General features: G+C 39.9%; 1 protein-coding gene across 12 annotated transcripts in view; it reads right to left on the bottom strand.

Moving 5' to 3' along the window:
• FGGY (FGGY carbohydrate kinase domain containing) overlaps positions 1 to 24151 on the bottom strand; it is a 351678-nt gene that overhangs the window by 57739 nt on the left and 269788 nt on the right. For 11 of the 12 annotated variants that reach the window (XR_010917523.1, XR_010917522.1, XM_067535443.1 and 8 more), the window contains 5 exons: positions 14849 to 14956; positions 12553 to 12614; positions 8187 to 8334; positions 5680 to 5754; positions 2119 to 2239 (listed from right to left, as the gene is read on the bottom strand). Coding sequence is in view for 10 of the 12 variants with exons in the window: in XM_067535443.1 (XP_067391544.1) it covers positions 2119 to 2239; positions 5680 to 5754; positions 8187 to 8334; positions 12553 to 12614; positions 14849 to 14956 (514 nt within the window). In the remaining 2 variants the exon portion in view is untranslated. The remainder of the gene's footprint in view (positions 1 to 2118; positions 2240 to 5679; positions 5755 to 8186; positions 8335 to 12552; positions 12615 to 14848; positions 14957 to 24151) is intronic. The other variant, XM_067535446.1, reaches the window with a different exon arrangement.

Genomic DNA, 24151 nt, shown 5'->3' with positions numbered 1-24151 from the left:
CTGCCTCACCCAACCTCTCCAGGATAGTGGGATCGTTGGGTGGCACAGAACTGCTGTATTTGCTCTTATGCCAGCGCCCTTCTCTCCAGCCAGCTTCTCTGTACCCTCACAATCCTTCGCTGCTGGAATGGTTCCTTTGGGCCACAGGCAGCCAGTGTAACTTAGAACATCCCTTAAGCTTCTATAAATTGTACCCAGAGCAGATCAGCCCAGCATAGGTGAACACAGGATTGGTCACTTTGTATTCCTCCTCTTCAGCTGCACACACAGCTCAGAATCTAGGCCTGGATCTAACCTTTATCTTTCCAAATAAGCTAGAAAACAGCTTTACTGCTAGCATCTGTGTTTGTAAAGCTTTGAAACACTGGACAACATTCAGTGCGCTTTAAAACTTTACTGCATATTTTCTTAAAGGTTCCTCAGAATGAGCATATTCATCTTACCAGCTGAACAACAGGAGTCGTCTATGAAATTATCAATTGGCAGTCTACATGGCTGAGTAATGGGCACTTGTATCTAACAGTAACATATTCAGAATTTTTTCTTTTCCTGAAAGAATGGGGGATTGATCCAGGAATGTTAGTTATTTTATCTGATATGCTCTAATGAGTTCAACAGAAGCAAGGGCATTTCAGACAGATGAACTTTGACATCCCTTGTTAGTCACAGATTTTACAAATGGGGGGATTCCAAGAGTGGAAAAAGATCTTTTTGTCCTGAATTGTACTTAGCCATTACTTACGGTCAAAGGACTCCAGTTTAAATTTTAACAGGAATACCTATTAATAGATCTTTTACTGCAGACACCAGAAAGCAGCTTTCAGTTTCAAGACTATATGCAACAAAACTGACCGCGTGTTTCTTTTGAATTAGATAAGGGAAGGTGTGGGCTTTATAAAATCTTGCTGAACAAATAGAAGGCACCACTGTAGCAACACCGTATATCTCTAGCGTAGGTCAACGACCACTTTGTCATCTGGTTCCCTGTTTCTGCTTTCATTTAATATAATTACATAATGCAGATTTTCATCTCTCTTCCTGCATCAAGGTAGAATGTCTGGTTTGATGTCAGTGTGATGCAAATCTGCACACTAAATACCTCAAATCCGAGCTTTCAACTGGATCCAAAACCTCTTGACCGTTCTTCATTTGAAATATGCCCCAAAACATAGACAGTCCACAGATTTTCTGAAGTCTTTTAACTAAAATGACATTATTTTCCACATTTTTAAAGAAAACATATTGAACTGACTTACAGATGTTCAAGGACACCCAACCTGTAGAGACGAAATGGAGATTACAAATAGATTGCAAACTTGGAGCCTGCTCCTGCAAATATACTGACGTACTGACAGGCCCTTACATCCACGTGAAATCTTACCAAAGTCAATAAGACTCTGTGCAGGAATCCAGCTCTGCAGGATTGGGTCCTAAATTATCTGAACAACATGAGATACTGAAGGAATTCTGCTAATGCAGGCTTTGTATAAGCAAGAAAATGTTCACTGCAAGCAACCGATGTCAGGGGAAAGTCCTGTAGAATTCACATGGGATGAAACCAACAGGGATTTTTATAGCAACTGAAAAGGTTCCACAGAAAATTTATTCTAAAAATTTACAGGGCTAGATTTTCAGCTGAGGATCTAGTTCATTTAATTTAACAGAAGAATAATTTCTCTAGAAGGTTTCAACCAATTTATAGAATTTTATAGTAAATTAAATTCCAGCTATATAATTCTATAGGCTGGTTAAAAAAAAAGACCAAAAATCTATGGCAAGGTTATAATTCTCCATGTTCTATAGCATTGTGCTATAAGGGTTTCAGAGAACAAGGCCTATGAGTGGGAAATCACACAGACAGTTTCTCCACACAATCTGCTAATAATGTGGATTAGGGACCTTTGTTTACACCATGTCTTTGTGTTATTCCAGTGTCTTTAAATTTCAGGAAATCTAGTCTTTCAGGAAATAACATTTCATTATAGTTTTTGGCCAACCAGCAAAACACTGTTCCACAGAAAGAGGCTATTTATTTTTCCAAACACAAAGTTTTTAGCCACCTAAAATAATAAAGTAGTTTACGGTCCTCATTTTCCCTGCTTCCTCTGTCTAATTTACCAGTAATGTCAGCATGCATCTGCACAAAGAGGGGGTTCTTGCTCAGCCCACCACACAGAAAGAGAGTGCTGATGTGATGCCCTGCAGACTGCATAGTTCCCAAAATATGTCTTGTTCCCAACTGGAAAGACAAAAAAAGACGGATGAGCATGGAAAACTTACTCAGAGAGAAACCTGCACTAAGTGATTAAAAGGGAGATGAAAATTAATGGATATTGGCAGCCCCACGACAATCTGAAGGCAAGGATTAGGCCTACAGGGGCGTAGTAAGGATTCAATTTACCATCAGGTCAGTAAGGTGCATTGTATGATCCACAGTGACCAGGAACAGGAAAATACATACTGCAAGCATTAGGGGTGAAGAACAAGAAATGAAATGAAATGCATGAGGACAGCAGGCTGGAAGCAGCACCACAGGAGCTGGCTGTAGGGGGAGCAGGGCCTTATAGTTGTCTGTATGCACAGCTGGAGAGAGTAGGGGCTGGGCACCTAGAGGACAGGGAAAGTGGTCTGGATTGGCACCGAACCAGGCTGAGAAGGATCCCAGTTTGCACCCCAAACCAGAAATTGGCTGAAAACTCAGCCTACATTCTCCTGATCCTGGGTTCCATATGCACCAAGCGATCTAAAATCCACAGTCCGCCCCTCCAAACCCAGGTTGAGTTTTGGGCTGCTTCTGAAAACTGAGTCGAGTTGAGTGACACCAGATTTGGGACATTTATTGTGAAATGCTGGCACAGCTTTGGACAGGCCTTGAAATGTAGTTTTGTTGAAGGCCAGGTGGTTATGATGAACTAAAATGGCCACAAGGTCAACTGACTAAATCTATCATTTCCCTATTGATGCAAAGCGCTAACTTTCCAAATCACATCTTTACGATTTTAATTGTAGAAAAATAAAACTACTCTAAAAAGAGTCTCTCTCCTAAGAACTGGCTTTGATGATGACAATTATATTTCTGATCATGTTCACAATAGTCTAACTGTTGTACTGAATTTTGCCGCTTGAGCAGCCAGAGGATATACTCTCTTTCATAGCTGCTAAAATTCAAATTTATTAGCCAATTCCCTCACAACACACATACTCCAAATACTTTGAAAAAGATCATGCTGTGAAAATTATTGTGTGTTTACCTGCCTAGAAAACTTTATTCAGAGACATTTACATTAAAACTAGACTTATTCAGTTGTGGGGGGAGCTAATATAATCTTAGATGGGAGAAAAGGTAAATTGAGGGGCTTCAAATGCAAGTTTTACTTTAAAAAAACTGCCATTGTAAAGAAAATTCGAGATTAACATTCTGTGGGTATGACTTAGCTTTTCTACAAGGTTTTCAGGTTCGCTAATGTAGGGTTTAGTATCTGATGTTGCTCCCATTGAAGTCAATGAGGCATATATGACTGGGGCTCTAGGAAACAGGAAATTTTTCCTTGTAAGGTTACGTAATAAATGTAAAGCTAAAATTAAGGGGAGAAAGAGTTTTGAAAACTAATGTTGTATTTAATAAAGGTCATAAGGAAGGGCAGGCACAAATTTCCCTCTATCCATTTATTATGATTGCCTACTGTTTCACTGGAATTTTTAAAAGCAAACGTGTGTGTTAATTTACCATAAAGAGAAATCTAGTGCATATCTTATCTTGATATTCTGTATCATGAAAAATAAAATTCATTAGAGAAAGAGACCTATCGATACTGAACTTAATGTTAAAATGCAATATATGAAACAAAAAAAAAATCAGATAATAGGTGGCTTTCCTGTCAAACAGAGAATGCAACCACCACATTAGCATTAAATAATAATGGGGCACCGGTTTGGTACTGAAATGTTTTTGTTTTCAATCTCTTTCGTAGGGCAATATCAGTAGCTGCCATTGTCCAGGAAAACACACACATTCATAGGATTGTATTAAAGCACCAAGTACACCACCATTAGGTTCATCTGAAAGGGGTCAATAGTCAGCACTAATGAATTCCAGGCTCAGATTAAATTATCAGGATTTGCTGAAGGAGTGTTAACACATCAGATATGTAATACACCGTAAATTTAGCGCACCTGCCCGTGCTGCTATCAGATGGTGTGATGTGACACTGGGATTTTGCATGCCATATTGGTGCATGTTATCCATAAACCCTTGTCCCCATTAGAAAACAACGGCAAGTGTTAACTCCCAGGATGGCATTAAAACATGGCCATATTACTTCGTGACAGCTGGAAGGATCATTAATTTCCTCACTGTAGCAACCCCTGTCATATGCACAGTGTACTTGTAGGGATGTATGTTTACACTTATGCACTATAGAGTTTTGTAATGAAATATGCAGAAATCAGTAAAGAGTTTAGGTGTGAAGATACTACAGTAACAAGCAACAGTACTAAACAGGCAGACATATAGATTGGTGAACCACAAGGAGTATATACCTATAAATACAAGTTGACTGACCTACTTTCGCAAAGATTTTGTTGTTGTTGTTTAATCAAACAACTCACTTGGGAAAAGTGGGACTAAAGTCTAAATTTTTTCAGTAAAATCATACACACATACACACGCCCACACCGTATACATACATTAATGGACATCTATGACTGTTTGCTTAATGTAGAGATATGGTGGTCTCTCCATCTACTTTAACATAAACTGGGGTTGAGAGGAGAAGTAAATCATCCACATAGGACAATAGCATGCCTTGCACTAGGAAAACTGCAGAAGGAGTGAAATGCTAGGAGTTTCCCCCCTAGCAGCACCACACCATTCAATCCATGCTATCAGCACTGCCACTGCCCTGTATAGCATAGTCTCTGATTGCACCTGGGGTAAGCACTCCCTTCATTCCTGGCAGATTCATGGGGATAATATGGCATATGGCAACTACTCACACCCTCCTGCCCAGCCATATCTCCCAAACCTCACAGAGCTCCACCTTGCATGTTCATGCAGAAGTATATCTCTAGGTTTGGGAGAGATTTGGCAGGTCTCCAATTAAAACACTGCCGCTGTGCCACTGTAGCACTTCATTAAAGATTCTGCTATGCCAACAGGAAAGCTTGGAAAAACCCTTCCGTCAACATAGCACTGTCTACGGCGGTTAGGTCGGTATAACTGCGTGGCTCACGGGTGTGGATTTTTTACACCCCTAACCCATGTAGTTATACCAATATAAATGTATAGTATCGACCAGGTCTCTATCTTTCTCCTCCTTATGCATTTGCCATCCCCTTTTGGACTGTATTTTCTTTCACCTTAGACAGAAGAGGCGGAGGCTCCATCATGGGACATACCAAGCACCCCTTGCCTTGTCAGAACAATTTGGGGAAAACTCTTCTAGGGAATTCTCCTGCCTGGAAACAGGATCCCTCAGGTGGGTTCTTGCATGGGAGGGGGCAATCCTCTCCATACATGTGATTTTTATCTTGCTCCTTTAAGAACTCATTTGGTGAGTTCATTTATAATTAGAAATCTGTTTTACAGGAGGGCATGATCAATCTGCAATATGACACAGAGTACAATTCCTTTAAATCCTTCATGCTTTTATAAAAAGCAGACTCTTTAAAATGGCTTACAGCAATGGCTTGAATTGTGGCCAAGTAGATAAGAGCGAGTTCATCAAGGCCCTGAGACAATGTCAGTCCAACAACCTGCATGGAAAACAAGAAGAAAATGTTCAGATCTAGCAGAGGTGGTATTTCAGCATTTTCTGTGAAACACAAGGCATGCTTTCTTGTTGCTACAAGTTTCAATGCAAATTCTAATCCTGTCTTTGTGAGCTGCACACATACTGTTATATTAAACATATTACTCCTTATCTAGGTAAGAACCACAGAAACTGATTTTGCCCTTGCAAATAAACAGTGAGCAAAATATCATTTTGTAAGGGATTTACGTTATGTTTTGACCGATAAAGTTTTCCTGTGAGACTTGCATATTCCTTGGGAGTATATTTAGTTTAACGCTATGAAATGAAACATAGTAAAAAAAAAAAAATTCCCACATGTCCTTCCAGTGAAAGACAATTAATAATTAAAGATTAGATTATGATTTCATTTACTCTGGCATAAATTCAAATTCCTTCCACTGAAGTCAGTGTAGTTAATCTGGATTTATATCAGAACAAGTGAGGTCCTAATTTTGTCCCTAAATGTGGCATTGCTAACATTTGCATAAGAGACTCAAGTCGGGAATAAAAACCCTCCTGTAGAATATATTTCTTGTGGAAAACAGTACAGCTTTACTAAGGATCAAAATATTCATGGGTCACTCTCACAGCAGAGGACAATCAGATGCACCTAAGATCAGAATTTAGCCTTAATATTTTTACTCAAATTACTGGTATATTTGCAGCTCAGAGTTATATCCTTTAGAGGTATGGCTTCTGAAAGGCAATGTGAGTACTAGTGCCAATTGAAATGAATGGCATATCACTGTCAGCAGTAATGAGATGGGAACTTATATCTTCACTGGCAATAAAGTCGTGGCTTAAAGATTTTCACGGCTTGTGATGGGTAACCAAACAGGTAAATCCTTTTGAAATAACAATGTATTTCAGCACACTGCTGTCTTCTCAGAACAGATGATTCAAGGAGGAATTCCTGTATCATTTATCAGTATCAGCAAGTGCCATCCTTTTCAGTTTAATAGTTGAAAAAGTTTTGAAGCCATTAAAAAGAACACTCAAAATATTTAACCATTGCCACACTCTTCTGGTTATGTGATTTTTCACCGATATAACCAGATTTGGACTTTTAGGGGCATGTTATTATTAGAGATGAGCCTGATTCAACTCCCCCAGATCTTCATATCCCTGAATTTCAGGCAAGTTCAAATGGAGATCCAAACTGCTATGTTCTATCTCTAATTATTAGCCTCATTTTGCCGAGCAAGAATTTACACATCTATCCATTTGTCACCCGAATGTTCCCCAACTTCTACCCTGGGTATATCATATGAACCTTCCCATTTTTAGTAGCAGTAATTATGGGTGAACCCCCCAAATGTCTGAAGCGTCATTTGCAGGCATGCTCAGAATGATGGGGATGATCTGCTGTGTTTATTTGCCTGCTCTCAGGGACCAGGGACCATTTCAAAGTGTGTTATTACACAAACTACCCGGGACACAAATCAGAACTATACATCACCATGATTCAAGAGACATCAGACATTAAAGTCACATAGATTATACCCTCATTCACCTGCTCAGTCATGGTCTTGTTCAATAACATCCTGACACTTTATCCAGCCAGTCTGCGTCCATCAGGTTCACAGTTAGTAGAAGCATCTAAATGTGTGGATGTTTATGTGAACCTCATAAATCCACAAACGTGCTGAAAATCTCACCAGGAGATGGTCTCTCATGATCTTCCTAATTCTGCTACTTCACATTCTAGATTGAAATATTGTGAAAACTGCTCTTTTCACAGCATTTCAGGCCTTCCAGAAGAAACATTTCAAAACCTCAATTCAGGATCAGATTCAGCTCAGTTTTGGAAAATGAATAAAGATTCAGGAAGTATCTTATTTATTTTTAAATCAGAGCGTGTGTGCCCAATGCTAACAATTACACAGGAGTGTTCCAGCTTCTGTTGAAAGTGACCAATAAGGAACTGAAACAGTGTAACACACCTACTCAGCATATGATTGATAATTGGGAAATAATTTCTTGCAATATTTTAAATCATTCTTAGTTGCTGGATATGCTGGTTCTCCCTACCAGTTTTGAGACTCACCAATTCCACATGGGAATTGCAAGATTAAGCAGATTGGTGGGTGCATAAAGATAATGAATGGTGCTACTCAGTTTTCTAAAATCTGACTACCAATAAAGATACTGGATGGAAGACATACCTCTTAGTATTTTCAGCAAATAAATGAGGCAGTAGTGATATATTAGAAGTATTATGATCGGTGGTTTGCTGAAAAAACACTTGCAAATTTCAACAAACAATAAATATCAGCAAGAAACCCAATGACTAGGGAGGAGTATGTTTAAAATAAAAATGCTCCTTCCAATTTTTTTTTAATGTTAGCCCTTTGTTCTGTATTGACCTTTTTGCAAAGACAGGCTGTTTCTTACCATGCCCTTCAGTGTCAGATCTGCTAAAGGAGATCTGTTACCATGGAAATCTGGCCAAACGTGTAAATCAACAGTGAGGAAACCCACAGGCAAAGATTTCTTAATCAGATCCAGGTGACTGTTCAAGTATGTATATATATTTTGAGCACTAGAAGAAAAACAAGTTGGGGGAAAAAAGCCAAGGGGGTTATTCAGTGAACATAAAACATTTGTACTTCTAATGTCAAATACAAGAAAATCAACAAAAGGGGCCCAAAAGCCAAACTTAAAATAAAAGAGAATAATTTATTTGCCAGGCATATGGCACTGGAGAGTGGGAGTGAGGGTAATTAAACTTCATTATCAGCCAGTAGAAGGTCTGAGTTCCCAAACTGAGCAGGGAGGTGGGTAGACAGTGAAAGCCGAATGACTTCCGGAAGTAGTAGCAGCTGCACTACTTGTGCATTGCCTCCTGCTGGCCAGTCCTGAAGTGGCAGCTGATTGGCTTTAGGGCAGCTTCCCCCCAACACAGAGAGGAGGTAAATCAATTGCGCAATGAAGACTGAGAGAAATGAAAGCTGGGAAGGAGAGAAGGAATAAAAAGATTACCAAAGAGGAGTGAAAATAAAATCCCTTTACAAATGTTAGTAATTTCTGTTAACCAAGCGTTCCTTGTATTAAAGGTTTCAATTTTTGAGAGAAATATACAAGTAGATGGTATGATTAAAACAAAAAACAAATAAGGGTAGAGAGGGGACAGCAAGGTGCTGCTATGCAGGGGAATAGCTGAATAAGGACCCTAAATTTACTTTTATCTAAGTTCTTACACTACACCCATCTCCACATTATCCAAGTGCCTTTTTCCCAGGGCCAACAGTGGTTGCGGGATTAATCATGAATTCTTCAGCGTTCTGACTTGCAATGGCCCTAATGACATTCCAGTTAAAATACGTAGCACTTATGGTTAGACTATTTCTTAAAAAATTCTTGTACCATCAAAAACAGATTTATCATTTTATTTTTGGTCTCGACTCCTAAGGAATCAGAGTAGAGCATTTAATTTCAGGCATCTTGGTCAATAATAGCATCTAGTCCTAATTACAATTGATTAGTCATTGTCTCGTTTACTGTAGGTCCAAACAGTGATATTCATTTAGCCTCTACATGTATATTCAATCATGCACTAATGAGATCCCTAAGGGAATTTGGCATATGTTTTACCACTTTGGCTTCTGACCTCCTAGCAGCTGTATATTTATACTTTGCATTCAACCATTCAGCTGCATGTTTTTTCAATTATACCTTTCCATGTGTGTGCTATCAGAGAACATCATTCAAAATGAAGTTCACTTGGAAGACATTAAAATAACTAATTCACATCATTATTCACTTTCTTCTAAATGTGCTTTATATGCCTTCCTAGAACTGAATTATGATAATTTTGAAAGTTACAATGATTCTTTTTTAATATAGTAGCTTTATTTTCTGCCTCCCCAAAGATCGTATTATAAACAGTACCTGCTAATGACCAATCACTGCATTTTCAGTAGAAGTTCTGCTTTTATGGGGTGGGATGGAAAAAGGAAAAGGGCAACTTCATTAAACATGAGACCTATCTTACTTCCCAGCTTCTATTTGCCCCTCTTGTTACTTGCACCAATAGCAGAGATTCCCAGTAGGAGAAGCTATTCCAGAGCACAAAGCCTGTGTAGCAGAGGTTGACATTTAATCATGCTTTAACGGCAAGCAGATAGACCTAGCATTACATGTATATACCCTCCTCTTCCTAAATATTTAGGCCCTACCACTCTATGTCTGGATGGAATGCATGGCAGAACTCCCTCAAACATCTGTCAGTGCTACTTGTCATCCAAGCCCACTGGGTAGTGTTGGGCTACTGATTTTCTGAGCCAATCCAATTTCTATTTCAGAAAAGAGAAAGACACCCATTAACTTCAGCAGCAACTGGGTCAGGCTTAGTGTTCTTGAACCTAGTGCTTTTGCAAAACCAAAGGTTATGGCTGTCATCAAGCCAGCTTTCCTTTGACCATGTTAAAATATAAAGGAGTTACGCAAAAAATAATGAGACATTTCTATTTGTACTGTGGACCAGATTTCAGAAATCAATGAAAATTAGGTACTTAGGCACCTCATGGGATTTTCAAAAGTGCCTATCTGCATTTTTAGGCCCCTAAATATATTTGAAATTCTGGCCCTAAGCACTACAGATGGAAGGACCTGCTAATTATTATTAATTATTATTATTATGCATTGCTTGAAAGATCCCAAAGCACTTTACAGACATACCACAGAACACTACTGAAAAGCAGCCATCTCTAAGATTCACGGTTTTACTAGTGGAAGACAGGGAAATATTATCGAAAGACCCCGTGGCAAAACATTGCTCTGACAAAATCTGCTGATGGATCTATGATGTCAAGCAGAGAGGGTCTTGTTTTTCAAGATCTCATCAGAGAGAGACCCAAACAATGTAAACTACATGGAACTTAATATGTCCACCATGGAAAAATGACAGGTTGATCTAATCCCGTCCGAGTTAGAACCTGTGATTGCAGGAAGATTAGGTATTTCAGCTCTGGTGCTTAGACCACAAAGTTCTCTCTCCTCTTGACTCTACACTCTGGATATATGGAGTTTTACCATCTCAATAATATCTATATGCTATTATCAGACAAAACAGACCTGATTCTTCATGGCCTTGCACCATGTATAGCCATTTACACCTATGTGAAGTGAGTTTAAAATGCCACCAGAGTTATGAGTGGAGAATTCTTATGTGTTGGCATTTTATACCAACTTTACACGCTCTGGACTGATATAAATGACCACACAAGGTGAAGAATCAGGCCCAGTATGTCAGACCCTCTAAAATACTTCACGGAGCTCTGCAGGTTAATAACTCACCATCTCCTCCCCATCAACAACACCCAAAACTAAAACAAGACCTTATGTTAATATTAAGGATCTGACTTAATTTGAGAAAAGGCAGGAAATTCATACTAAAACTCGGCACTAAATAACCCACTTTTATTTGGCTATTTCAGCTGATATAGTCCTCTGTGATGAAGCCTCGGAACAGTGGGTGAAGTTTTGGGCTACATGTCCTTTAATAGCTAGGTAAAAGGTGCTTTAATAGCTAGGTAAAAGGTGATGACTTAAGGATGGAATTTCAGCCTGAACTGCAAAGTTCCTGGCTTCTGTCAGTTTAAGTTAGTCCCTTAATGCTACCCTTTGGAGGCGGGGTGGCGGGGGGAAGGGAATGGGGAGGAGGGTGATTTTATAAGTGGCTTGTTTATTAAATTTATAGCTATGCAAACATTTCATTAGAACAGCAGTGTCTGGAAAGCATTATAGAAATACCATTGGTATATTAACCAAATAAAATATTATGACCCTCTTTATCAACACTCTCCTGCACAGTTTTACTAACTGCATGAGTCTCAAACAAGACTTAAAGATACTACACTGTATTACACAGGAGAGTTATATCTCCTTACAGTCAGTATATAAAGAAATAAAGTTCTCTCCACCCCAGCATTGGATTTTGCGCTATGTAAATTGCATTTTCCCATTTGATGCAGTATTAGAGCTTGTCTATAATAACGGGAGCCTAGTGCAGACACGCTGCACTCATGCAAAACATGGCTGGTACTGGGGTGATCCACCTCTTGTTTTAACCATCCCTCTATTCTGGGTTTACATTCCTCTCTACCTCACCATCCCAGTCTTTTTTCATACAGTCACTGTTCTTTCATATAGCAGATTTCTCCTAATAGTGCAACATAAGCTAATCCTCATTCCTGGAGCCTGACAACATCACCTATGAATTCTGAGATATGTCTAGCCCTAGGCACCCAGGTCTGCAGCATGGGGAGTATACTGTGCTATCAAGAGATGTATTGGGCTGGATACAAAGACTTTGATGTACAAAGCAGAAGGCCGGCCACACCGCTTGGGTAAGTATTTGAACCTCAGGGTGAACATTTTAGGCTTGTTAAGCTTTGATCCAGCGACAATCAGTGCCTGCCAATAGTGGGGGCAAGGGGGGCAGACTGAGGGCAGCCAGCTTTAGCAGTGTTACTGAGCATGCTCAGTACAAGCCAAGCAGCAAATCTGTGGGGGAAGGGAATCATATGACCCCTCATGCCACCCACTGCCACTCCTGCTTTGATCCCTGAATTATCATTACAGAAGCCTTTGAAAATACTTCCAAACAATTCAGACTCCGGGGACTGAGTTCACAGCCAGCTTGGCTGATCTTCACGTGCTGAAATGAGAACATTGTGGTACAGTTTTTCAGGTACAACATTGCATCAAAATGATCTTTGAAAGGCTGATGTTTTGATAAAGAAATGAGAGTGGTGACCTGGCTGCGGCTTTTGCTTGTAACTCTGGGAAGGCAACATGGCCTCGAACCACATGATCTATCTGAAAATGAACAAAAAAGAAAAACCACCAGATTAAAATAAATTCAATTTAAAAAGATTAATTTCTGGTTAAAAATATATGGAAACTTTATCACTCTACAATGACAAAAGCGCATCCAGCTTGCTCAAGAAGTACCGAAACCTGGTCACACTGAAGCCAACGGTAAAACTCCCATTAATTTCAGTGGGACCAGGATTTGGCTCAGAACGTTGAACAGTGCTATACCAAAAATGGGAGGAATGATAAGCTGATAGCTTCTCAAATGTAACTGCAAACAGTTTGTGTCTAGCAACGTCTGAGTATGTCCACTAAAACCCGCCCATTCCATTGCGGTTATGGGTACATTTGGAATTCTAACTTACTGTGAGCTTCACAACTCACTGGTGCAAACACCTGCATTTATTTCATTCTCCATTATAACAAAAATATCTACTGTCAAGATTGCTTAATGAATTCTAGTGTGTGTCGGACCTGGCCAGAATAGAGTCTGGGGACCAGCAGGTCTTCAAGTGTTCCTAATGCAGATAGCGCAATAAATACACGTTGCAACATACCACTTCGCTATTCTATAGCATGAGCCTTAGTAGCATACCTTAGTAGATTCAACAGCCACATGAACATAAAAAAATAATACTGCCTATAGAAGTGTCACCTTGGATTACATTAATACAATTGCTTATGCCCAAATAAATTTGTTAGTCTTTAAAGTGCCATAGGACTCTCGCAGTTTTGCTAAAAACAGACTAACACGGCTACCCATCTGGAACTAATACAACTGTATCAATAGATTTCAGTGGCTAAAATAAAACACCCCTCAGGCAAAGCTGGAACCTATTTTTAATACAGGTTAGATGCTTTTGTGATTGACATTAAGGCAATTGAGTTTTACCCGACGATTCCAGAAATCATGGTAATCCCTAATCTAAAGGTATGTCTTCCATTCATACATATATGAAGAAAACATACTCTTAAGTGGCACTGATGTGCAGAATTTTCTGAGAATATAGTATACAAAATTATTTGTGTTAAACTCCACCATTAGGGTATGTTCATCCTAGATTATTCTTGCATTGAGTTAATTGATTGCCCTCTATCTTGAAGTAGTTTACACGTTTGTAATGGCTAGTGTGGACCCTTCACAAATGTTTATTCTAGAACATGAACATTTGTTTTTTACCATTAAAATCAATTAACTCGAGGTTCAAAAGACTTACTCTATATAAAGTTGACATGTGAGATGGACCCTCCAGGGAAAGGTGATTAGCATTATATATAAACCATTGCTTTGTGTAGGATCATGTGGAATTTCAAGATGGTAATTTAGCAGCTTTTGTGGCTGGTCTATAGTGCCTGTCAGAGGCATCCGGATGTGAGGTGTATAAGCCCCACACCAGCGATGAAAAGGTTAAAGAGCTGCTGAGGGCCAGGCTGCCACTGCTCATCATGTCAGGGGTGGAATAAGGGCTTAAAAGCAGACAGTTGCTGAGCAGCTTTGGGAGAGAACAGACAGTGGCTCTACAGCTCCCAACAGAGGCTCCTGGAAGCATTCAGAACTTCCTTTAGAAAGGCCATTCACTGATCCCCCTGGTGCCTACAAGGAGGCAACAGGCTCTGGTGTGCCAGCCTGGTAGGGTAGGTTCGCCAAGGCTCAAGGTGAGCCGTTAGGCGGTTGGTACCACAACCTCCTGCCCCTTTTGGGGGTTAGGAAATCTGGGACTATATTTAAGGAACTAGGGGAGTGGGAGTCAGAAGCCCCACCCCCTCCAAGCACAGTTAGACTGTGTGGCCTCAATGTTGTACCACAGCAACCCCTGCTTAGGCTGATAGGTGGGCCCTCAGGAATTTCCAGTGTCCAGACAGTAGGAGGCACCTGACAGCAGCCCTGGAACTGTGACAAGGGATTATGCCTGTGCCTGGAACTTGGAGAAAGTATTAAGTGGGGATGTTCCTTGGGGCTTCCTTCCCCACACCCTCAAGCAAGGGCCAAACACAATAGCCTCTGCCTATCCTTAATAAAATTAACAGACTTTAGTTACTATTCCAAGCAGCCAAGTGTGTGGTGCTCTTTGCAGCACGTTTGCTACCATGATCTCATTGCCGTGTTTGGGATCTGCCTCTCAGCTGGTGTAAATCGGAGCAGCTCTGCTGACTTCAGGGGCGCCAGACTGATTGACACCAGCTGAGGAACTGTCCCTATATTTAATAAGAAGTCATTTATGCTTTTGCAGACTCACCAGTTTTCCTGTAGCGCTTTGGCCTCCCTCATTCAACCAGAATCCAGGCACCATGGCTGAGTAATAGGGTCCCCAAACACCAGGCACAAAAATGGGGGCATCACTTATCTGGAAAGACAACAGTAAATCTAGTTATTCAAGTTGTCTTCTGTTTGACATGGTATTTCAAAGGCTAACATGTAACACCAATTAGGATCTGATTCTGCAAACAGTCACGTGAGTGCCCCTCGCTCCAGTGAGTGGTCCCACCAAAAACAAAAAAAGAAATGAGTCACATGAGTGTATGAATAAGGGTTTTCAGGATCGGGTCTTTATTCAATATTAACTAAGAACATGCCTTGTGTCTTCAGCAAAATACATTAGTTTCAATTCACTTTTTAATGTGATGATGTTCCCTGTGCCAGATGGTGATCAGACACTGAGCACTGGTTAAATCCAGTCTGAATTTTAGTTTCCTGTCCCAGTGATTTGTCCTAACATGCATATGCTGAAAATGTTCACAGCTGAAATTCAGTGTGGTACTCCATGGTCCATAGGGGATGACCCTCTACTGCTACATAGCTTGTGCACACAATAAATAAAAGTCCCAGTCCCGCTCCCATTAAACGCAATACTGAACTCTCACTGAATCCACTGGGAGCAGGGTCAAAACTTAAGTAGAAGTAGAAGATTTTGCTAAAGTTTAGGAAGTTTCAGCTTCCTGGCATGTGTGCATCACACAGGTTTAGTAAATATACCAGCAGAAAGGTTTTTGCACAAACAATAGCCTGCTCAAGCCATCGTCTTAAATTACAGATGATTCTCGTGAGGAACATGACGTTAAGTAAGAAAAACAGACAAATTGGCTTGAGAAATATTTCTCAGCAATCCCAAACCCTGATTTCTCTTGAGAATAGCAACTGTGTGTGAGAGAATCTCACTCAAGTGTCCTCACACTATCAGCGTCAATGTTTTGAAATACTTTTGTTAAAGATCTTTTGTGCTGAGTGACATTTTTGCACAACTGACTGCAGTGACATCTCAGAAAAAAGGGCAAGAATGGCTGCCCTGCCAAGGATATTCAACAAGTCATGCAAGACATCAAGCAGATGGGTTCATCAAAAAAATCACAAAGGGTTGGTTTTTAAATACTGCAAATTCATAGACTCATTGACTTTAAGGTCAGAAGGAACCATTATGATTATCTTGTCTGACCTCCTGCACAACACAGGTCACAGAACCTCATCCACTCACTCCTGTAATAGACCCCTAACCTATCACTGAGTTATTAAGTCCTCAGATCATGGTTTATATACTTCAAAGTGCAGAGAATCTACCAGCAAGTGACCCATGCCCAATGCTACAGAGGAAGGTGAAAAACCCCCAGGGCCTCTGCCAATCTGCCTGGGGAGAAAATTTCTTCCTGATCCCAAATATGGTTATCAGATAAACCCTGAACATGTGGGCAAGACTCACCAGCCAGACACCCTGACAAGAACTCTGTAGTAACTCAGATCTCACCCTATCAAACATCCCATCATTGGACATGGGGCATATTTACTGCTAGTAGTCAAATGGCCAAATTAGGCTGTCTCATCATATCTTCCCCTCCATAAACTTAATAATGAGTCATTGCCCTTTGAAGCACCTTTGATCTCAGAAGCTCTAATTGCTTTGCAACCTTTAATGGAACTCCACAACTCCCCTTTTATACATTTTATGACAAACTAAGGCACAGAGAAGATGTGGACCAAATTTCAGAACCGTAGATGCCTAAAGGTTAAATCCATGTTGAGCCACCTAAAAATCCCAATTCTGCACTGCTTACATCAATGAAAGTAGGACTGTAGCCTTAAATGCTCAGATCCCTATTTAGGTAACTTCATCAAACTCATGGAGCAAGTCAGCAGCAGTGATGGAAACAGACCACAAGTCCTGATCCACAGTCCCCTGCTCTAACCCAAGACAACACAGCATCTCTAAAAAGGGGAAGGACCATGCAGAGCAGATGGGGCCTGGGTTTTTAGTTTCATCCAAAATAGTCTCAACACACCGAACTTTGTGGTAGTCAATTTACTTATCTTGAAAGGATGATGAAGGGCTGAGCTGAACCTGCAGTTGTAGAAAGGATAACTAGTCTAAGCCGGAGACTCAGACCACTGAACTATACTTTCCTACTCATTACAGATAAGAGATTAGCTGCACAAGCTAAGTATGTTAAGGTACAAGGTCCTCTGAAGATGAGAGACTTACAGAAAGGTCAGAACATTGTTTTTGCTGCATTGTTCTTTTCCATATTTCCTAAGTTATTACCCTAGTATTCCCCAAACTGTCCCATACCTCTGCCAGCATGGGAAGAAGCAGATTGATTAAAAGACTGAACTGCCCTTGGAGCTGGTATTGCTGGGAAGCAGTGGATTCTGAGTGCCAGCAGCCAGGCTTCGTATTTTGGAAAATACCCACAGGAATTTGCCAGGACAGGATGTTTCCATACAGGCTCATATCTAGTTGCACTGAGACTTTCCTATCATCTTGCTACCGAAATACCAGCTGCATGCATTCCAGCAAACTTTCAACACGTGCGGCACAAACAAGAGAGTCACATATCTCTGCATTGGTGAATAAAGCCAATGGGGCTTGACTCTTATTTCTCCTGTGGGGCAAAGCTTCCTCTCCCTCTTAATAACTCTGGGACAAAAGTTGTGGTATCATGCTGAGGATTATCTGCCCTCTTCCCAGCATCATTAGATTTTTCTCTCCCTCCAGCTTCCCCCCACCTCAGACAACTTTGTACACTTTGGCAGGCTAGGCAGTTAAGCAGCATAACTGGAGAGACTGGTCTCAGTGGAAAGGGAGAGCAGTGAGGACTCCTCACACACCAGAATAGACATAGAAAGTTTGAAGAGGAGTGGAGTGAATCATTTTCCACACCTGTATCTAGACTATACACAAAATACCTGAATTAGATCTGGAGGATGCATGAATCCTCCAAGCCACCCTGCATCTGCCATCTGTATGTTCATAATAAGCCTAAACTCTGTCTTGACTTATAGTGTATGCAAGCCTATTGGAGTAAATGGGCCTACACAGGTGTAAGTCAGGGAAAAGGGTGTAAAATTTGCTGCAGCTCCACCATATTTACAATTTTTGGATTCAAATAGAGAATTGTTTTTCCTGCACTAACGCCATATTCTTTCCACATTTATCTGTGTATCAACTTTCAACACACCCATGTGCTGACATGGATACATCAGTACTAAGACCATTTACTTGTCTTTCTGAAGCTTGGGAAAATCTTCAGTCTTCACAGTGCAAAAAACCGCCATTTTAGATTTATGGATAGGTGATTTTTATTTCTAACGTGAATAAGACATGTCACCATTCTGGTCTTGAAAGCTGAAATGGATATGCGGCGGGAGACCCAGATTTTCTGCCTCATATTTAACCTAAATTGTTAGTCAGTATAATGAAACTTAGCATTCATATAGTGTTTTTTTGTTTTTTAGGCACATTACAAACATTAACGGATCAATTAATTATAACACCAACACCATCTCCTTTGGCCAGTTTTACCTCCCCGATGAGGTAGGTTAACATAATTAACCTCATTTTACACATAAGGAGAGTGAAGCACAGAGCAGTTAAATGACTAGCCCACAGTTACAGAAAGAATCATTGTCAGAGCCATAGTTAAAACACATGTGGTTCCTGGTTCCCAGGCCACAGCATATTTACTGCCACAGGTTTTTGGGGGGTGGGTGAGACAAATTTGGACCTATTCACTGCCATGTGATATTTCAGCTGCTATGGCAGAATTCTTTTATGGAGGAAGCTGCTGCCCTCTCCATGTCTTCCCAAAAAGCACATACCTGCCCATTCTGCCTTATCAAATATGTTTGGAAAGATTGAAAATATCCCATGGATTTTAGTTCAACATAGTTCTACTCTTCCAGTGAAAAAGAAGTTCTATATTTTGTAGCAGGGAGGAGAAAAGAAAAAAGAATTCTATCTGGGAGTGTTTAACCTCAATGTGTACTCTATACAAGATTATACGAATATGTAAGATATGTAAACATTAAAGAGCAATCAGAAACAAATGAAATGATGAATTTAGTTTAACGGTATTCAGCTGTGGTACAACTGCCAGAAGGCACTTTTTGTTATGAATAGATCATTTGGATGAGATACAGACCTAATTTCAACCCTGGCATGCACTAGGAAAATCAATGTCAAACTATCTATGATCAGAAGGCACCAGGAGCACATCTGGCAATTCACAGAAATGTAAAAAGGTTATAAAATATATGATGCTATGCAGAACTATGCTAGGGTACCAAAGGACCAGTTTAAACAGCACTGCCATGAGATTTGTAATGTATTTAATGTGGCTTAAAAAAATCCCAAAAGTCAATTGCAAAAGTATATGTGGAAGAAACAAATTACTTACCAATTATAGTTAAAAGCTAACTTGAAACGAATATAAGCGAATCAATGGAGTCATTGGAGTCCATTGGAGTCAATGGAGCTGCTGCTGTTAGGGAAAGGTAGATAAATAACAAGATCCAAGGTTTTTGGGAAGAGCGGACAGAAAGAACAGCACTGTATCAATCATCAGGTAATAAATGCTCTCTACACTTCTGGTCTTTGTTCCTCGACAAGTCAACTACACTCATTAACTAGTATGTTATCTTTTAACTTTCAACTCTATGTCTTACTATAGGTTGAAAATATTAATATTCATTCAACTCAAGGCTTCAATACTGATGGGTATGATCTTGTATTAGTAAACATTCTATTGTTTTGCTACTCCTGACAGATGTGTCTTGAGTAGCCAAGTGAACACACTCCATGGCAAAGAATGAATCAGGAGCATGCAAAAAAAAAAAAAAAGAGAATTCAGAGGGAACTCAGAGCCTTTCATCTCTAGGTCTCTGGTTTGAATCCAGCTCATGTTATTAGCAACTGATAATGATGATGATTTGGTGATTTTTCAATGGCCTGTATTAATTTTGGTGGTCTCAGTCTAGTTCCCAGTGGACAGAAGTCCACTCTGCAAGTGCCAACCTTCCTATCCTTCTCAGAGAGGCCAAGAGCTAAATGCGCATGAAAACAGAACTACCTTTCAATCCTAGAGGCAATTCTCCCAAGCCAAGTTAAATAGAACTAAGATAACCTTGTAAAAATATGTTTAATCACATCAATAATTTCTACAATAAAATGTAATAGATGTCAGGTTGCAGCCTGATGAAAAAGATTTTTAAAAAATCAATTAACATATGGCAGTTCAGAAGTGTACTTGGAAGAAGGGGAAAATGTTCGCTGCAAACTTTGTAACAGGTGTGTATGTTTCAACACCGCAAATCCTGTAATTTGCACAGCACAGATATTTTTGTTTGATTATATTCTCCATAAGCATAGGCTCTATGGCAATCGTTGGTTTGTTACATAGCTACACGGTTTTTGTGGTGTCAAGACACGCAGAATTCTACTGCTATCCACAGCAAGTGAGCTGCGTCGCTGTAGGCTGCGGAAGATATTTGTGACGTGTTGGACAGAGATAGGGGCTTGACGGGCCTGGTCAGAACCGGTTTGATAAGAGGCACTGCTTAGCTTGGTAAACAGGCTGTGCGAGGCCGTGTGAATTTGTTTGTGGTGCCAAAAGAGGAGAAAAGTGAGAAAGCAAGTTCAGGTGCTGTAAATTAGCCAATGCTTGCTGTTCCCTAGAGAATCCTGTATAAAAGCTTGAAATGCAAAAGCCATGAATCCACTTGGATTGCAAGGCAAAAATCCCCCGGCAGCCCGCTCCGCAGCGCGCCCTAGAGTCTCCCGTTGCTGTTTGGAGCGTAAGCCGTGATTAAAAATAAGTGTACCTACCTGGTGTGGGCATGTTTTTATTCCTCACCTGGTATCCAGAACCTGTAGGCAGCTGTGATCAGCGGTGCCTGGCATAACAATCGCAATGATATTGGAACCAAGCCTGCAAATAGTTGCGCTTGTGAGTAACTATAAACGAGCAGTCCCATTCAGGTCACTGAAGTCAATGGGACTTTGCTTGAATAAGGAAAGAGTAAAAATAAAGTAAGGGCCTCAGGATTTGGCCTAAAGACATTTGTATGAAAGCAGGAACTTTGACTGCTCCTCTGATGCTGCTGTTATTCCCCACTCCTCTATGACAACAAAACTTGTTGCTCTGGCAACTACAAGAATTAGGGATAGACCGACATCATGATGTTTGGATCACAAGTAAGTTTGGAATCTGAAATTCCTCACACCTGGGGCTTGGATCTAGTCTTCCAATTCAGACTCTCCTCTAATTACAATGTCACAAAGAGAGAAATGTGAGTGAGGACTACATGGGGCAGAAGTAGATGATCTCGGAGAGCCTCCTGTTTGTAAATATCCTGAACACCATCACTTACAGGAACAGAAACAAAAAATAAATGACATGCATGCGGAACTATTTCTAATTTTCAAAGTTTTCTATGAAGCATTAACTGATCTTCCATCAATAAACTAACAGGGTATATGATTAACACCTAATAAAACAACCACATTCTTGACTGCCTCATCTCTGCAAATGTTTCAGGTGAGTTATTATGAAATGGCACAATGTGTTGTACAGTCTGGCTTTACATCTAACGAGTTAGAGGAAAAGTTTATCAAAATTATTAAACATTTCCACTATGAAGTATTCATTAAAAACTAAATAAGGAAAGGTATTTTAACACCAATTTTATGATCATGATTAAAATATTATATTTTAAAAAGCATAAGAGTTACCTAATGGAAGGTATATCTACCTTTAGATTGTATTGGGGGGGGGGAAAATATAGAGGAAAGCAGTCAAGGCCAATATTTTCAAACTTGGGGATCCTCAACTGGTGTGTACATAAACGATTGAAACTAGCTGAGAATCTAGGCCATATGCCATACTTAGGCACCTAAGTGATTAGTCTGATTTTCACAGATGCCAAGAATGCCTAGTTACCATTAACTTCCATGCTTAGCATGTCAGAACATCAGCCCAGCTACTTAGGTGACCAAATATGGATTTAGGTGCCTAACTTAAGGAACATAAGTTTGAAAATGTTTGAGTGTTTGAGACTCTATGATTAGAAGTGCCACTGATCGTCTGTACAACTGAAAAAGGCACCTTTCCAAGTCAGGAACACAGGCTGCCTGGATGTGGAAAAAGGTGGAATTTGTCCAACTTGAATGCTTCTGTTCTTTACTTCCTGAATGTAGAGGAGCAAGAGAATACGGGAGGACATGACTCCTGCAATAGGAGATTTGCCTGAATGAAGAGTGCAGCACCTGCTTTTAAGTGTAGGTTTTGAACATTAGGAAATTGGTGTGAAGCTACCAAAAGGATCCCTGAGTACACAGCTCAGTGGGGGACAACCACAGCCACATTTCATTTACCTGCAACCACACAATTATTTAGTGCTTTAAATATATATATATAAAACCAAGTCTTAATAAGCAGTTTTTTAAAAAAAGGGAACCTGGCTGTTGAAATATTTAAAACAGCTCAACTACAAATGTTCAAAAAACATCTTCATGCTGAACATTTTGAATACAAAAAAATAAAATGTTAAAGTTTAACAGTAAAGCACCCACTTTATTTAATTTAAATTTAACTATATGATTCAATGCAAGATATATCAGGCTTGGTACTTCCCCTGGACCAATAGGGTGGAATGTGGACGGTGACAGGCAGTGTTTTTACAGCCATCCTGCTGGGAGTTCTGTCAGGAAAGGACAGCTTTAAGTTGCAGTTGTGGGAGCCCATCTGGCAGAGGCTACTTTGGGGGTGACCTGGCCATACCCCTCTAAGGCCAGCTCTGCCTACTTTTCAGACCACACTGGCAGCTCCAGTTTCTCCAGCAGGGTATGATGTGTGGGTGCTTTGTGCCACACAATGTCACTCCTGGAGTGATATTTTCTGTTACCTGAGGCAGACGGCCCTGCATTATACTGGTGACGAGCGTATCTCAAGGGTGACGCTATCTACCCATTATTTAATACCTACACGCAGCAATTAAAACTATTCAGTGTTATTTAATAGAGAAATATATTTAATTTATTTGTATTTACATATGTTTTCTTTATTACTCTGTAGTATTAGTTTCCTGACTGCCATATTTTCCAGCACTGACAGAGCCTGCCCTTCAGAGACTTGTCAGATATTAAAGAAATAAAAACCAGGTGACTTTTGCCTGGTCTCACTCTGCCTGTTTCTCACACTTCTACTCTGGCCTCTTTTTAGTGTTGCTTGACTGTTAAACCCATCTTCAGCTTGGGTCTGGGCAAGCATATACCACGTACACAAGGGCATAACATTATTTTCTTTTTATTCCCACAGGCCAAGGCTCATTATGGCATTTGGCAGAAAAAGTTTTAATCTGTTAAATTGTTTTTTGGGTTAAAAAAATAGTAAATTCCTAATGGATTCAGAAGCTTTTTGCTAAGCACTTAAGCACCAGCAGTACTGCATTGATTTATTTTATCGTTTTATTTAATGAAATGTCTGGATACAGATTAACCTTTTTTTTTTTTTATCATCATATTTACTGTGTCGCCTGCCTTGAAATGGGAACTGTGAGTGCTTTGATAAATGGACTAAAAGGTTGTCTGGTTACACTATAAGTTCTAAGAGTCTAGCTGTGTCCTTAGCTGACAGTTCCAAAGCAATCCTGCTTAGTGAATCACTAGAGATAACTCCGCTCACTGCCATAGCTCTCTGGGGATACTGGGCCTCAATAGAGCCACACACCAATTTATATGACCCCATTATTTTTACTCCTTGTCCAAGGATAGAAATGAGCCATTGTCACAGAACGCTGTTTTTTAATGAAGTCTGTAACCCTTACACAGACACTAATGTCTCCTGAAGTTAAAGTATAATCTTAAAAATGGCATCCTTCATGCCTGTGATTGGTTAAATTCCTGGGAGTTCATCATAAACATTGACTAATTCCTCTCAACATTTCCAAACAACTAAAAGGCCAAAACATTCAAACCTGAAAGTCAGGTAGGGAATTTGAGTATCAGAATTTTCTTTTTAAAGGAAAAATTAACAACTCCTAGTTAAAAGCCTGGTTAAAGAAAAGAAAAGAAAATTCTGACTTCAATTCAAATGCACAACAATGGCAGTGTGTCAAAAGAACATTGGGCATGTACTTTTAATTCTAAACCTTTTAGTTCAGATTGTAACTCCCAGATTTTGTCTACACTGAAAAAAAAATGTTCTTCACGCAGGTTAAAATAGCAGTAACAACACGGTATCATGGCTTTTAAATTGGGTTCGTAGCTCGACTTAAA

The sequence above is a fragment of the Emydura macquarii genome, unplaced genomic scaffold, assembly GCF_026122565.2.
Source record: "Emydura macquarii macquarii isolate MOO-44397 ecotype Brisbane River unplaced genomic scaffold, CSIRO-AGI_Emac_v2 contig_3506, whole genome shotgun sequence".
Taxonomy (NCBI): Eukaryota; Metazoa; Chordata; order Testudines; family Chelidae; genus Emydura; species Emydura macquarii.
This window is presented reverse-complemented; position numbering and strand designations above follow the sequence as displayed.